Below are 16665 nucleotides of genomic sequence, written 5' to 3' on the forward strand. Positions count from 1 at the left end.
ATACTCTCTTTGATGCCTGTGGTACATTACTAACTAATGAGCGTTTAATTCTTATCAAATATTTAAGTAGGGAATTAAACTCCCGTGATTAAGACTATTTCCAAAGGCCATCTTCTGTTTCAAGAGTCACTGAGATTAGAAACAATTTTGATGATAAATGACACTAATATAATGAAATCAACTACAAACACTGTGTTATCCAATTTATGTTATTTTTAAAATATTTTTATATATGCTATAGAAATAAACTTGTATATATCAAAGGATAAATAAGGAATGGCCCGGAAAATTAGAGTCACACTCACAACTGCAGCAGGGAAAGACACAGAAGCATTGCAGTAGCCTGCAAAGTTATAATTGACAATATTTTATTTTTCATTGAATAGTTTCTAATTTTTCTCCGTGCCTTCAGACCAAGGTGTGAATCAGAAGGAACAAACAAATCCCCTGATTGAGTGTACAATTCTGTCATAAGAGAGAAACAAAGATAACCATGGTCAATACAGCTCGTTAACCATCATTTTCTTAGCTGTTATGGCATTTATATACTGTTTAATGAGGAAATATTCTTAATAAGCAACAATCTTTAACATATATTAGTATCCTAATCTGAAATCAACCTTGAACAAAAAGCTGTTCCCTGGGTATGTGCATCAGGGTGCTGGACAAAGTGGCCGAAGCAGAATGGTGTTTGATCAAAAATCAATGCAAGCTGGCCTCTGGGAGGTCGCTTAAAGACAGTGATAGACAACTCTGCCATCCACATCCTTCCTAACCATTCAGTTCTCTGTATACATGCTCTGCGTGACCTTCCATTTCACAGGTATTCAGATAGCTAGAATGGCTGATCTCATTTGCTGCAAATCCAGTGTAAAATTCTTTGTCTATAAAAATATTGAGATTTACTTGAACATAACCTTTCTGACTAAGTTATAAGAAAAACTCCAGATGTCTGTTGCGGTTGCACAGTGGGATGTACTGTATAAATATTGTATAAAATAAGGCAGTCTTTTTCAGTAGGATAAACCAGATACAAAAATTTCTGGGAGAAAATTTTTTTCAAGTCCAAAATGTGTTCACATATTTCTGCTGTTGTCAAATGTCAAGCGGTTTACAGCATTAAACCAAGAGTAAGGGATTGTTGCAACAATGAATGCACCCACACACCCACACCCACACCCACATACACACACTCACTCACTCACACACACACACACACGCCACCAAAAACTCCTGATGATCAACGATAACAGCTTATTCTCCAATGCAACATCCCATCCCTGGACAAATCACTGAGACGTAGACATTTCTAATATTGTTTACAGTGCAATACGAAAGTGTTCATTCAAACTGGTACTGTACTTTTGATAAGAAAATAAACATGTGTAATATGGTAATGTGTCATATGAATAATAATAATCATTTTTGAGCGTTATAGTAGTATTTGTCGTCATTAACTTTGGCTTCTCTTTCTCTTTTTTTTTGTTGAATCGATTTTGTTATGTATCAACTAATTCACTCATGATTTCTTTTAATATAGAAAATATGGAACATCTAAGAAAAATGAACATACCAAATCATCTGTAATTAGTTACCTATGATCATGATATTGAGGTTTTTGTCTCTCAGCAGTGGCCTACAGTAAAGATCCACTTCCTGACCAAAAAAAAGGTACCCCCCCCACCTCCCCCCCATGTCCGTCATGACAGCTACATGTCAACTTAGATGTGTTTCTGAAGGACAACTATTGCCAAAAAAAAAGCAGTGGAGTGTTCTTTCATGGTGTGGCCTCCAGGGGCAGAAGGAGCAGTCCTGCCGTGCCATGAACACAGGCCTGGAGACCAAATGAGTTAATGTGGCCTGATGAGGATTGGACCTTCATACGCGGACCGCACTTCCATCCACTCCTCCATTCTCCTTCGGTAAACAAGCAGTTTTCACTAAACAGCAACTTCACAGGCAAACCAGGAGAGCCCACGTGGTCAGTCATGGGACGGACGCTTTGCCATGTAAGGACATGTAAGGACCCTCTCTCAGTTATATCAATTTGACCAGTTACACTGTAAATGCCTGTGAGGCACAAGGGGTTCATAGGGATGCTGTTTTGTGTCCTCGTCTGCTTTCGGTTTCTCGTCTGACGGCGTCGCAGAGCCGGCAGCGTTACGGGCCGCAACTGCCCGTCAGGAAGTCCTTCTGTGGTTTCTGCATCAATGGATGTGTGGACGCGTGGCGTGCTACAGAAGCAGGAGAGTGAAGGCGAGGAGGCCCTTCGGCTGGCTGGGCTGGCAGGGGGGGAGAGAGACGCCCCCAGCAGGAGAGAGAGGACGGAAGCATAGTCCCAGGGCCGATGACTGCAGCTCCTACTCTGGAGGCGGTCGCAGGCTGTGCAGCTTTCTCTCATCCAGGCCTTTCCAGTACTTGAAGTTGTTGTCCAAGTGCTGCATCAGATTGGGGAGGTCTGCAAAAGCTGAGGAGAATATTAAAGTTGCAGGTCAATATCAGATTTTGAAAGGTTAAAATAAACACCACTATCCGATTTATAACCCCTAAACTATTTGTGGATACTGGGTTAAGGATTCTTGATCTTTCCAGTATCACAAATGTGTTTATGATGACCTGCTTTCAGACGTGCACTAAAGTAAAGACATTTTCTGAAAATGTCTGTAGGGGTTGCATGTAAAAATCAGTTTCTTGCTGTTGTGGTGGAGTCTAAATTCCAATATAAACAGCAACATGTCTGGACACCATTCTGTGGAAATGTCCCTCGAGGTCCTGTCTGAAACTTGCTTTAATCCCTGGATTCATGTTAACGGTGGAGGTAACAAGGGTTTCAGAGGCACTAAAAACTGACTGAGCTGTGATGGTGTGAACAATATACTGGCTAACACTCGCCACATTTGCAGAGTCAATATTTGTAGCAAATACCAGTTTGACTTTGATATTTGACTTTTGTTTTAAAGGATACAGAGAGTACGGTGACTACTTCCTCCTTGTGAGCATAGAAACAGACGTTCAATTTGTATTGTTAGTTTACGCTACACATCTTTAAAATGAATCAAATGATTAATTAAGCCTGCTAACTTTGACTAACGTTCGACTTACTTCCTGTAAGAGGATCGCCACACACCATTGTGACCCAAGAGCAAATCTTTACCTGCCATTTATTTCTTAACGCCTAATTTTACTTTGACTAGATAAACCGACAATCTCCATCTCCATTCTTCACCCGACTGCAAAAAATAGATTTTCAAGACAGTTCGGAAAGCCCAATTTCTGTGAGACTGTTATTATTTTCTTTTCTAAAAAGAAAAAGCAACGCGGCAAGCAACTTTCGCAATGGAATAATAACCTCATTTTAAGAGAAGAAAATCTAACTTTGTCTTAATCAGATATTATAGATTGTTGTAAACTGTAATTACCAGTAACGCGTTCTTTCTTAAAACAAGAACATTTAAATTAATTCAAGAATATTAGGGGAGTTCTTGAAATATAACACTGTGTTTAAACATATATGTGGTGCTTCCATGATGCAGTGCAGACTTACCGTCCCATGCATCAAACATGTCCGTAATGAAGTAGTCTATGAAGGAAATCTGGGACTTTGGGATGCTACAAGTGTTTCTGTCAAACACAGGCATGACCACGGGTAGACCTTGTCTCTTCTCCTCGTCGGTCTGTGCCAGAAACAAAGTCATCGTCACGCACAAGAAAGAGAGAAAGACACGACTTAGAAAAAACACAGTGCAGCTCTCCCAACACCGCGTTACACCTTCTCCGTACCTGTGCAAAATACTCCTCTGAGATGCGTCCGGCCCACTCTATACACAGCTCCTGAGGCCTGCATGGATTGGAGATGTCGGCGCACTTGATCAGCATCCGCTTGACAAGGATGCGATTCTCGGGGGACGTCAGAATGCTTTTGACAGAGTCCTCTTCACCGTTTCCCTACAAAAGAAACGAGACTATGAGCACAAGCCAAAGTTTCACTCATACAAAACATTTGCTGAAAACAACTATGGCTTGGCAGTTTTAACCAGTTTTAGTTTCCTTTATTCTGGAGAACAATCTGTAATCAGTGTGCGATTGTCATGTGACTGCATGAGGCATGTAAGTGTTAACACACAGCAGCCTGTATGCCGAAGTACACGCCCTTTTTTTCTTTTTTCCAAAACTCAAATGCTATAGACCCTCGGTTCTCAAACTGTGGCACGTGTACCACCAGTGGTACGCGAGTTTCCTCTGGTGGTACTTGGAGGAAAATCAGAAATACTGTTCTAGTGTATATGCCAGGGTATGTGATCGGAGTGGAGCTGAGGAAATTTGACCGGTAACAAAAAAGAATCAGAAATTAAACAATAATAATTACAGTCATCTTATCTATCGCTCCATCTTAATCTAATTTGAAGTATATGTGATGAAGAGGAGGCTGATGAGAGAGCAAATTGTCTTATTGAGAATAAAATAGATTTATTATTTTATTCCCAATAAGGAATAAAATAATATATTTAATTTAATATTTATTAATCATTTTATTAAATAATATTTATTAATTAGATGTATGCAATACATCTGCCTCCTGTGAAAAGTCCATAACATTTCTCAAAGAATGCATAAATTCTTTCATGAATTCATTTGACACTTAATAGGCAAAATGTATTCACACTGATTGGTTTTCAAAGATTATTGTTTTCAATGGAACGATCAATTTAGGGGGGAAGAAAATCAGCTTTTGTTCATTTCTTGTTATTTCTTTATTTTCATTCCTGCCTTTAAAAGGCAAGAGGCCATTTAAATGTCTGTGTTGTGCATTCCACACAGAGCTGAGAAAGATGGTACCGAGTTGTAAAATTCTCTGCTGACAAAGATAATCTGTGCCCAGGCAACAACAGGCCACAAGTCTCCAGGAGCACTAGGATCATCAACTCATGAGCTTTTTAAAAGTCCAGTGTGTAAATATTTAGCCGGGTGTTTTTTTTAAGGCAGAAACTGAAAATATTACCCATTTAAATATGTTTGTATTGTGAATAATGGCTTTGACATAAAAATCACTTTGTTTTCGTAGCCTTAGAATAAGACTCTCACACTTTAGCCAAGTGTCTTGCATTACAGAGGCAGATGCTGCGTTCCGTTTGTAGTCGGAAATTGGAATTTCTGAGGTCACAGAAAGGTCACAGGGTCTGTGAGGTTGCGCAATGCAATATTGGGGCAACTGTCGAACACTTTACAGCAAAATGACCCAGTTTAACTAACTAAATGACTTTATTGACGAAAAAAACGTACAAATACGGCTAAATTGAGGACAGTCATCCAAAGTTTTAATCGCTTTTCTATTGTTTTAAAGGTTAACAGACAACATGTGATTTTGCCGGAATAAAAGCAAGTTAAAAAGTTAAAAAAAAAATAGGTCTATTTAGGTTCCTTTGTTTTTCGTGCACACACTGTGTTTGCTTCCTAAATACTGATGTGACAGCTGTCATTTGATGGAAATGTCTGTGTTTTTTTTATATTGCTGGTGTAAAACTCACCAACTTTGCCAGTCTTATAAAATATGAATAACTGTGTTTAGGTGTAACGTCTGAATGCTCCCGTTTTGATTCAAATGTTTAATCTCACCCCATTCTCCTCCAAAGCAGCCAGTGGCTTGTTGATGCTGTTGACAAACTTGTTGACATGTTCGAAATGTTTCGTCATCTCGGTGGCGAGCACCATGTCAATGACGGCCTGTCGGAGTGTTCGATATTCATTCCTGAGAGAAAGGGACACACAGAGAGTGATAGAGAGAGAGAGAGGGAGGAGGGGGAGGCACGAGAGAGAAGAACAAGAGAACAGAGGGAGTGACATGACAGTGTGGTAAACAGCACAGAAACCCGTGTGAACACTTTCTCTCCTCTGACTGCCACGACAGTGGTGAAGAATGGATGCTTTGTTAATGTTCCCTCTGTGAGGCGACCAGCACATGTGAGCGATTCTGACATTAATACGCACACACACACACACACACACACGCGCACACACGCGCACAGTAAACAGTAGGGGTGGAGTGGCTCAGTGGTTAAGACCCTACCTTGTGTACCAAAGACATCATGGTCGCAAGTTCGATTCCACCCCTGGCTAATTGTACTTGATTCCATTGTAAGTCGCTTTGGATAAAAGCGTCTGCTAAATGACATGTAATGTAATGTAATGTAATGTAAACTATTGCTTTCATTCATACATAATATGCAGAATTAACTTGTCCACACAACATTTCTGAGACCACATTATTTTCTGGTACATACAATGCACTGTTTTTTCAATTAATTACATGAAAACTATTGCAGCACCCTTTTTGTTAAGCTAGCTATCTTAAGTAGATTAACGTGCACGCTCCACGTCTCCATTTTATGTGTGTATTTTTGTGCTACAGCACCACATACAGGCCTGGCATGTACACTACACCTGTGTATGAAGCCATTTCTTGAAACGATGTGTTTACGGCAAACGTTTTAAGACTGAAAAAGGAAAGTTGTGTTCCCGTGTGGCCTAAAACTACTACTCTACTCCTAAAACACTTTTTAAAAACACATTTTTCAAAGAAGAATGAACACAGAATTCAATCTAATTCTGTTTCTAAGAAGCTTGACAGTCACATACAGTATTTGTTTGATGGACAGAACTAAATGTACGAAGACTTCATATTGGGCTCGTTTATCACAATCTTTTTGTCATTTTGCTGGCACATCGGTCAGTAAATATCAAATAAATCTGCGAAGGAATTGATTCCGAACCTGCGTGTTAGGTCGCACTGCACACAGACAGTTAAATATTTGTCTTTCGAGCACACAGTACCAGAGATCTTAGCAGATATTTGTTTCAGGGCTGCAGCCTTGCACATCCCGAAACTCCAGTCGTTTGGGACAGAGATTCTTATTTTTTTTCCTCAGCCAGGAAACCGGTGACAAATATATTAAATACAGCCATCGCAATAGTGCAACATATTTATTTTATCTGTATTATATTTTTATTTATTCTGTAACTTCCTTGGTATTTTGTTGTGCCCATGTTTTCTCTATTTCTCTCTGGTTTTTATAGCATTAAAAATGCACTGACCAGGATGGTAGATTATGTTTATGTCCCACTAATACACTAAGATGTTTTTTCTTCTTTTTTATCTTCTCTAAATAAGCCCACACTGATGAAATAACCTCACTCACGTCATGGCCACAGCTTTAAAGCCTGTGTTTAGAGAAAAAAATCTTTTGAGTTTTAGGATAATGTCGGATTTTATGCCCAATCCAGTGATTTTGCCCAGGATGAGACTGATACCAAAACTGATTATCATATCGTAGCCCTACAGGGTGTCACTCTATTATCTTGTATTTTATACAATGGCAATAAAGCTCTCTATTCTGTTCTATAAGATTAAAACCCTTCATGTAATTTCCTTGGGATAATTCAGTATATATACAATTTGAGTGAGTCTCTCACCTTTCAATGTTCTTAAAGATGTTGCACTTGTCGTCGCGCGTGGTGATCTGGAAGGCCAGTGCGGCGTGGTGGCTCTCCAGCACGGCCGTGTCGTTGTAGAGGATGGCCAGCTCGCTGCCCGCGTTGCACAGGAAGCTGTTGGTGCGGCCCGGGTGGTCCACGTCGTGAACGGTGGCAGCAATCAGCGCGGCCACCTCGTCGATGGGATCCAGACTTTGCTGTTGGTGCACAAAGGAGGAACGGTGAGGCGATGAAATGTTGAGGATGAACATTTTTCTTTCCTGTGATATTTTACAACCTTTGATGGCTTAAACTCAAAAACGGGGCCAAACATGTACAGTAATAAAATAAAACTACTTTATTTTAAAGAATAAGAATAAGAAAAAAAGAAGAATGTTCCATAAAAGAAAATGTGATTTATAAATAATTATACACTATGAGATACTGCTGCATTTACACATAGTAAAATGTGTATATTTAAAACGTCACACACGATATTGTGTGTTACAAATATACAGCTACAATAGGGCATATAACATTTATTATATAGTTAATTGTTGTTGTCTTACCTCAGTTATTATTGTTATTAATAGTATATTGCCGCTCAATGACACACAAATCTTCAGGAGGACACATTATAGACATAATGTAGTCCCTTAACCTTAACCATCACAACTAAGTACCTAACTCTAACCTTTAACCCTAAAACCAAGGTCTTAACCCTGAAAAGACCCCTTAGAGTTGTAGGGACCAGCCAAAATGTCCCCACAAGGTCAAAATGTCTTCACAAATCTAAACCTAGCTCTAACCCTTAATCCTAAAACCCAAAGTCCCAAAAAGCCCTTAAAGATGTGAGGACAAGCAAAAATGTCCTCACTCCCGATGGTTTACATGTTTTTTGGTCCTCACAAAGCAGCACATACACACACATACTACCACACTACCCCCAATGTGGTTGCCTCGTCTTATCTCATCTTATTGCCTTTTCGTTTTATTTCACAAATAAATTTCACACAAACCAAAACTAGTGTGAGAACTGCGTTTTTAAAATTCTTTTTAAAAAATTTAATTTTTAGGCCTTTATTCGTGTGTTTCTAGGGTGTAAACATCTTAATAGTAGAAAGAAATAATGTAGAAAAACATAAAAAAACGTCTTGGTTTTGTAAATGTATGTCCTGGTGAGTGCAGAGTTCCAGGAATTCATTAACCTTGGGTGATGTAACTCTGCAGTTGGCTAAAACCATTGAAGGATCTCTCCACTGGGATCACAAATAGACAGTTTGTTAATGAGCTTAGCTGGTAGCTCGCCGTCAACCCCCAGTTGCTGAGCCACTGACACACTTGGGAGAAAACCCACGACTCTCTAGGAAAAACTCAAGTAGGCTCAGACAGGACGGACACCTGACAGTCAAGACTGAGCAAAGAGCCAAGACGGACACGGGAAAATCCCCAACAGCGACACACGGCCGGATGAACTTCCTTAAAACATTCATGAAAATTGTAATGCAGCAAAGCAATGCGACCATTTTCTACATTGTGCATTCATTTCTTGATTATTTTAATCAGGGATGAGCCAGTATGATACTTAATATCACTGGATTGGATCCAGAAAATGTGTTGTTGACAGCTTAAAAAGGTGTAATCCCTATTCCTAATTATTATTAATATTGTTAGTTTTTGTATTCTTTATTTTTGGACTGCATTGATTGACAAAACATAAACAATTTTGTGTAAAAAGTTCATAATCTTCTCAAAATCGAGGGTGAAAATGCCCATTAGAACAAGAAACAATATTTTGTGGTTAAGAAAATAAAAAATTAAATAAAATAAAATAGCAGGAAGACAAGGCATTATATTATCATTCGCTGGACACCTCGACAAAATCTGGCTGCAAAGGCTTCACATATTTCACCCACTTAGTCCATAACTTGTTAAATACTGTATTCTTGAGAAACTTAAATATCATTCACTAGATTTTTTTCACAAGCAAATATCAAAATACCAACTGTGTATTCATCAGATCACCTTGTTTGAAAATGAAAATATCCCTAATTATTACAGCAATAAATAGTTAAAAGTTATTAAAATGTCAGGAAAAGGGTGAAAAGTGATTAGAAACCCAAGGTTAAGTGTTTAAATGACTTGTTTTGTCCATTATAAAAACTGCATTATTATTATTATTGTTGTTGAGTAACGTGTGTTTGCTCATTCACCTTGACCCTCTCCTTGCAGAGGAAATAAGCCGTTGCGTGCAGGACATCAGCTGCGTGGCTGGAGTTGTGGTAAGAGTTAGTGGAGTGGTAGTTTGCTTCAATCACTTGTAGCCAGGACCGCAAGGTTGCCTCAGGGCAGCTGAGGAAGTCGCAGACCCCAAAGCGGGAGAAGATCTTCAGGCCCAAGTAGGTCAAAGGCCTGTGGGAGGATTCAACATGGCGCGTTTTTTTAAGAGAAACTCTCATGCCCGGCTCTCTCCTTCCACACTAAACAAAATTAAGACACGGCCCCTCGAGTTGCCCGTAACCCTGTCGCTGCCTCACCGCTTCATGGTCGCGGACTCCAGGTTGAAGATGTCAAAGTCCCATGAGTCCTCATTCTCCATGGTCTGGGCGATGTGAGGGGGGATGTCGTTTAACGACAGCGGGGTCGTCAGGTGACTGGGGATGTGGTGAGGCTCTGTGAGCAGAGCAAGAGAGGAGTCATTCACAGACGATAGATAGATAGATAGATAGATAGATAGATAGACAGACAGACAGACAGATAGATAGATAGATAGATAGATAGATAGATAGACAGATAGACAGATAGATAGATAGATAGATAGATAGATGTGAAAAAAGAAAAAAGTGCAGCACCGGAGGATTTTACACAGAAACATGCGACTCACACAAAAAAACAGTGAGAAAAGTGAAAAACATGGCACGTCACGTCATCCTGTATGCGTTTCTGTAAACTCACGTTTTGTGGAAAGTATGTATTCATTTCCTGACAATCTGCGTAAACCATCCTGTGAACATGAAAGACAGCGGGTGAGTGACTGAGGAAACAAGCGCACAGAAACCTTGACTTGAATACGTACAGTTCAGAAAGTCATTCATGTCAGTGTTGACAAGTAAAAGGAGATATTCAAAACATCACACACTCAGCACACAAAAAAAGGGCAATAAAGACTAAAGAATAAGAATAAAGAGTTTGATTTGGGGTGTGTTTGTGTGTTAACAAATAGAAAAATGTGCTTTTTTTTGATTTTACAAATCAGTTTTGTGGATTTCCTTTCATCAAATGTTATTATTACACAACTTTTTGGCAGCTTTATTGACACTCAGTGTTTTTTCTCCACTAGACGGAAAGGCGGTTTAACTTATAAAGCACTTTTTATACTCAAAGGTAGATTTGAGAAACATTTAAAAACAACTAGGGCTGCAAAAAAAGAGGTTTTTTTCTATTTCCTCGATAAAAAGTACATATATTTTTGTTCAGTGTTTCTCAAACCTGTAAATGTTTTTATCCGCAAACCAAAAATTCTTTCTTTGTTATGTGGAGGAAAGAAATTTAAAACATGTTCATATTTAAGAAGCTGAAAAATTGGGAAATTTGTCTCAAAAAACCCTCAAAGAGATTAATTTAGTAACAGATTAATAATCGATAAATTGAGTAAGTGCAAAAACCTCATGTTTTTTTAACTGATGTTAGAAATAAACATTAAACTATGTGGATTAGCAATAAAAAATAAATCCTTTGACGTTTCAGTCCACTAGATGGTGCCAAGTGCTCACTCTCACGAGAGCTGTTGTGTAAGAAAATCGCAATATATATGATTTCGCAATTATTTAGGATTTTGCAATATTGTGATTTTTTTTTTTTTTGAGCTGGACTGCTTATATTATGCAATGTATGGTTTTCATTTTTAAGTTGTTTTTAGGTTTTTTTTTAAACATAAAACAGTGAAATGTGTTCTATTTTACTGATGTCATTCTCTTACAGCATACTCGATTGTTTGTAAAAGTGCTCTATAGATCAAATTTGAGTTGAGAAATATCGTATTGTGACTTAAATATCGCAATAAGATTGTATGTTGGTGATTCCCACCCCTAAAAAAGTCAAATCATAACAAGAATTGACTTTGTCCTGACTGGGTGTCACAAGTAAGAAAGATTTTAATCTCATTTTAATGAAACTGCTATGAAAATCTTACAGTACAGAGAAAACAGGATTTTGTATGTATGTATTTTTACCACTTGTCATGTCAGCAGATGACAGACCCACATACACAATCATACAGGCCATGTATATTTCTGGGTGTGTGAGTGAAATGTTTACTTCACAAGTGGGAAAAAATAGGGAAATGGAGTCTGGCTCATCTTTGACCCGAGCATTGTCTCATGGTGGCGCTGCCTCTGTACACACTGACTATTTTAAGACTATCTCCCCAGAAAGATGACAGCTCTTCTCTTAATGTTCGACTGGGTCTACCGAGTTCACACCCGGGACACGGCGTCGCCGTCACAGATCGAGGGGAATTTACAAAGCCGCGAAAACACGAGCGCGCGCGCGCCATGAATTGATACCCTCGCGGGGGGTTTCTGGTTTCGTGTGTTCTGCCAGTGCGGGACAAACACTTCTGCTGCAAAATGACATGTGACACAGTGTAAACGTATAAGTAAAGCCACGCGTATTCATCTGATCCAGAGAACAGGATGTTTCCAGGCCTGCGGAGTCAAGCGGAAGAGGTTCATGTGAGTGTGAATATGTGCAGAGAGAGAGGGAGAGAGAGAGGGAGAGAGGGAGAGAGGGAGGGAGGGGGAGATAGAGAGAGAGAGGGAGAGGGTGGGGTGGGCTTTCCTCTCCAGCCTACAGGAGCACAAAGGACAATCTAACACTTCCTTTGGGGTTGTTGCCAAGACTGCCAACTTGGCACTCTCTACTTCTGTACTTCACCGTTGCTGTCTGTGTCTCTCAGGCGCTGTGTATTTGTGTCTCTGTCTCACTGTGTCTCTGTCTCTCTCTGTCGCTCTGTGTATTTGTGCCTCTGTCTCACTGTGTCTCTGTCTCTCTCTCTGTAGCTCTGTGTACTGTGTCTCTGTCTCTCTGTGTATTGTGTCTCTGTGTGTGTCTCTGTCTCACTCTGTGTTTGTGTCTCTGTCTCACTGTGTCTCTGTCTCTCTCTCTGTGTATTTGTGTCTCTGTCTCTGTGTCTCTGTCGCTCTGTGTAAGCTCTGCTCTGTGTATTTGTGTCTGTCTCCTCTGTCTCTGTCTGTCTCTGTCTCTCTGTGTCTCTGTCTCCTGTGTCTGTGCTCTGTGTATTTGTGTCTCTGTCTCACTGTGTCTCTGTCTCTCTCTGTCGCTCTGTGTTTTGTCTCTGTCTCACTGTGTCTCTGTCTCTCTCTCTGTGTATTTGTGTCTCTGTCTCACTGTGTGTCTGTGCTCTGTGTATTGTGTCTCTGTCTCTCTCTGTGCTCTGTGTATTTGTGTCTCTGTCTCTGTGTCTGTCTCTGTGTGTCTCTGTCGCTCTGTGTATTTGTCTGTGTGTCTCTGTCTGTGTCTCTGTCTCTCTGTCGCTCTGTGTATTTGTGTCTCTGTCTCACTGTGTCTCTGTCGCTCTGTGTATTTGTGTCTCTGTCTCTGTGTATTTGTCTCTGTCTCACTGTGTCTGTCGCTCTGTGTATTTGTGTCTCTGTCTCTGTCTCTGTCTCTCTGTCTGTGTATTTGTGTCTCTGTCTCACTGTGTCTCTGTCTCTCTCTGTCGCTCTGTGTGTGCCTCTGTCTCACTGTGTCTCTGTCTCTCTCTGCTCTGGTGTATTTGTGTCTCTATCTCACTGTGTCTCTGTCTCTCTCTGTCGCTCTGTGTATTTGTGTCTCTGTCTCTCTCTGTCGCTCTGTGTATTTGTGTCTCTGTCTAAGGCTAAATGGACTGATTGAACGGTGGAAGCCATTTTTCTGCTCACCGTCATGAGCCCCCCCACCAGGTCATTGGTATGGGGGTCCTCGTCCTTGGTGCCCAGCTGCGGCGAGTAGAGCTCAGTGGTCCTCAGGATCTCCAGTACCCGGTCCAAGGCTTCCGCCACAGGCATGGGGCTGCTCTCCTGCGCTGCATTGATGATGTTGATGACCTGAAAGACACAAAAAAAACAACATAGAGATAACAAATTTAAATTAAACGGTTTTCCATGTACTTCCGATGGGCTTTGACCAAATCTATACAAGGGTGACACCAACACCAAGAGTGTCCATTAGCTTTAGAGGTGTGGGTAGATTTTTTGTTTGTTTTTTAAACGACTAGCTGACCTCACTGGCTGCTGCCTCCTGATTCATATTGAAACGATATGGATTTATATAAATGGAGCAGCAGTTACAAACATAAAGGAAAAGAAAAGCATATAGCATGTACTCAGAGGATATTTTCCTCTAACAATGGCCACCTGTGGCGACTCCAGCAAACATGTGCCAGAACACAAGCCATAGCTCACTGATTTGAACACAAACATGTGCAGTACGAGCAGTTCTATTAGCGCCTTTATTCTGGTGAAGACGATGCCTTCGGGGGAGCGACTGACACAGTCAAATGATACAACAGAGGAACTGCAGTGCGTCATCTGACCCATCCCCCGCGGGGACTTTCTCTGTTTCCGACTACCCGGGCTGCAGAATGACACAAACCACACAAACAGCTGGTCATTCTGGTCCAGCATGCTTTCCTGTCTTGTGCACGAAATGTGACATTTTAAATCGGCCCATCTCCGCCTGACATGGTACGCATGGCCCAGGACTCTGGTCGCTGTAAAGGCTGGGGCTGGTGGTGGATGTGGCAGCTTTATAACCCCAAAGAGTTGGATCATGAGATACAGAACGTCACCAGCGGACACGGAAAGTGACGAACCCACCTTGGTGATGGGAGCTTCGATGGTCATGGAGTGGATGCGGGCCATTGAGGAGTGTCTTCGCTGCGAGCTCCCTGCAAACAAAGACATTTCGTGAGGTTAAAACTGTAATTTTGTAACGTTTGAATTAAAAACAAACGTCTGTTACATCCAAACCATTGTCAAATGAGTTCATACAGTGCTGATTGAGCCCCATCACCTCCCCCATGACTCTCAATATTGCAGTGTTTAAATGTGGTGATGTCCGGCAACATTCTAATGCTGCTCAACATCAGGAGTGGGAATCAAAGGGCATGATACCAATAATTCACAATACACGATTCTGTGATAATCAATAAATTGCAAGACGATATCGATTATTGAAGATAATTATTATAGATTATTAAACAACGTTGTGCTAGTAAAGAGACGCACACAAACACTCCCTCAGTCAGGTCTGGTAGTTTTGCTTCACAGAGCCTGTTTTCAGATTTCAGTATTAACGTTCCTTCATTTCCGTTCAGGAACGACCAAACGGACCCCGCGTAATCACAGCATCGACAAAAAAATAATGAATGACCCCAAACGTTACGCACTTCGCCGAAAATTCCAAAACAAATGAAGTCAAGTGGTTTTTTTCCCCAACGACATTCTAACGAGCTTGTTTGTCCAATCAGCGCAAACAGTCAACAGAGAAGGTGTCGCGAGCTGTCAAAGAAACACAGAGAATTTCCATCCGCTCTCTCCCTTCACTCTCACCATCGCTCCCCCGAGACGTTGTGGATCTGACGTCCAGAGAGCCTTTCCTGCGGTCTTTGTGCTTACTGGATTGGATGTCTGGGGAGAAGAAAACACCTCAAGTTAACACATTCACACACACACACACACACACACACTTTCACAAAGCCTTAAAGCTGTAGCGTGTGACTTTTAAACAGGCCGTGTGTTTCTGATCAATGTAGAACTTCCATTATTCACGCTGTGGATTCAAATAATCCAGCGATCATTGGCCAGAGATGGGAACAGAGAGTTGCACGAGATGAGACTGAAATACAGTCATTTAATTAAACACATCGATATTAAACATCCCCCAAAATAAAGAAGCACCTGGCAGCACTCCACTGCTCGTGGGGAGAAATATTGAAACTGTAATTCAAAACCGCCGACAGGTTCAAAAAACAGATTCTAGTTATTAGAGAGTATTTCATTTCTACTACCGGATGTGTCCTCTGTGTTTTAAAAGGATAAGACGGGTGTTTTCAAACGTTTTTTTGAAGAAAAAAAATAAATACAATAATAAATTATTCGCAGCAGAATCTTCTCTTTAATAAAAAGACCAAAGTTTGTGGTTGTGTAGCACTAGATGCTATAAGTGGAAAATGACAGATATGCTTCTTTTTGTTTTAATCAATAGTTAAAGCCATAATCAACCGTTAGAGACCCTAATCCGATCTAGAGGACGTAACTGTGTCCCAAAAGAGTTGCTGTGAATTTGTTCTGTGCTCTAAGACTAAAACAAAAGCTTCTTCATAACACAAGAGCAGAATCAGAAAGCTTTACACCGAGCTGCTGAAAGAACACACACAAAAAACCCGGGAGAGTTTGATACGATCCACGTCGCGCTGCTGCATTTCGAAATCAGCATTGCCTAAAGTTTTTAAAAGGTCAACAACAGAAAGATTTCATTCGTATGAAAGTATGTCTCGGCTCGATAAAGCAGGACCAGCCGACCCAGAGGCTGACGGTGTCAAATTTGGGTCGTGATTAAAGAAATCGATAGGTTTTATGACATATTTCCAAAAAGGTTCAGTCACTCTCCAAACTAGTGGTATCCAACAAATATTAGGACTGTGTATTAACCTGGACATCATCTTTAGAGACCTGCACCCACACACTATATTAATGAGTGCTTACATAGTCCAGTCCACTGCAAACTGGAGTAAAAGGATCAGTTTTAAAGGGATAGTTTAGGTTTCCTAAAGTGGAGTTGCATGAAGTATGGACTCATTATCGCCGTGCTGTTTCCGTGGAGCCACCTGGACGCCAGACACTCGCTCTCACTGATAAGAAACACAGATTTTAGTCTCTTCGCTGAACGCTCGCCTGCTCAAATCTACATCTAGTTAAATCTACAATATCTCATAAACACGTTCCCCACTTTCCCTCAGCGTCAAACAACCGTTACCAGCTGCAAACTGAGGCTTGTTAACCGCGCTCTCCCTGCACCAAAGTCCATAGAGAAAATGAACAATTTTATATCAGGGCACATGCAGCAATTTATTAATTGACTGTTGCCTCCATCATTAAGTTGAATGTGTTTTCTTGAACTCTGTGTTTGAAATTC

The 16665-nt window shown here is 40.6% G+C and overlaps 1 protein-coding gene across 1 annotated transcript in view; it reads right to left on the reverse strand.

The window, feature by feature from the left end:
* Nucleotides 1–351: 351 nt before the first annotated feature.
* Nucleotides 352–16665, reverse strand: part of pde8a (phosphodiesterase 8A) — a 61747-nt gene continuing 45433 nt past the window's right edge. Inside the window, exons 12-22 of the mRNA XM_044029816.1 lie at nt 15081–15158; nt 14346–14416; nt 13410–13574; nt 10423–10471; nt 10005–10140; nt 9681–9879; nt 7468–7685; nt 5614–5746; nt 3781–3945; nt 3545–3674; nt 352–2467 (exon numbers count right to left, since the gene is read on the reverse strand). Of these exons, the coding sequence (XP_043885751.1) occupies nt 2361–2467; nt 3545–3674; nt 3781–3945; nt 5614–5746; nt 7468–7685; nt 9681–9879; nt 10005–10140; nt 10423–10471; nt 13410–13574; nt 14346–14416; nt 15081–15158 (1451 nt within the window). The 3' untranslated portion in view covers nt 352–2360. The remainder of the gene's footprint in view (nt 2468–3544; nt 3675–3780; nt 3946–5613; nt 5747–7467; nt 7686–9680; nt 9880–10004; nt 10141–10422; nt 10472–13409; nt 13575–14345; nt 14417–15080; nt 15159–16665) is intronic.

The sequence above is a fragment of the Solea senegalensis genome, linkage group LG7 (genome assembly GCF_019176455.1).
Source record: "Solea senegalensis isolate Sse05_10M linkage group LG7, IFAPA_SoseM_1, whole genome shotgun sequence".
Taxonomy (NCBI): Eukaryota; Metazoa; Chordata; class Actinopteri; order Pleuronectiformes; family Soleidae; genus Solea; species Solea senegalensis.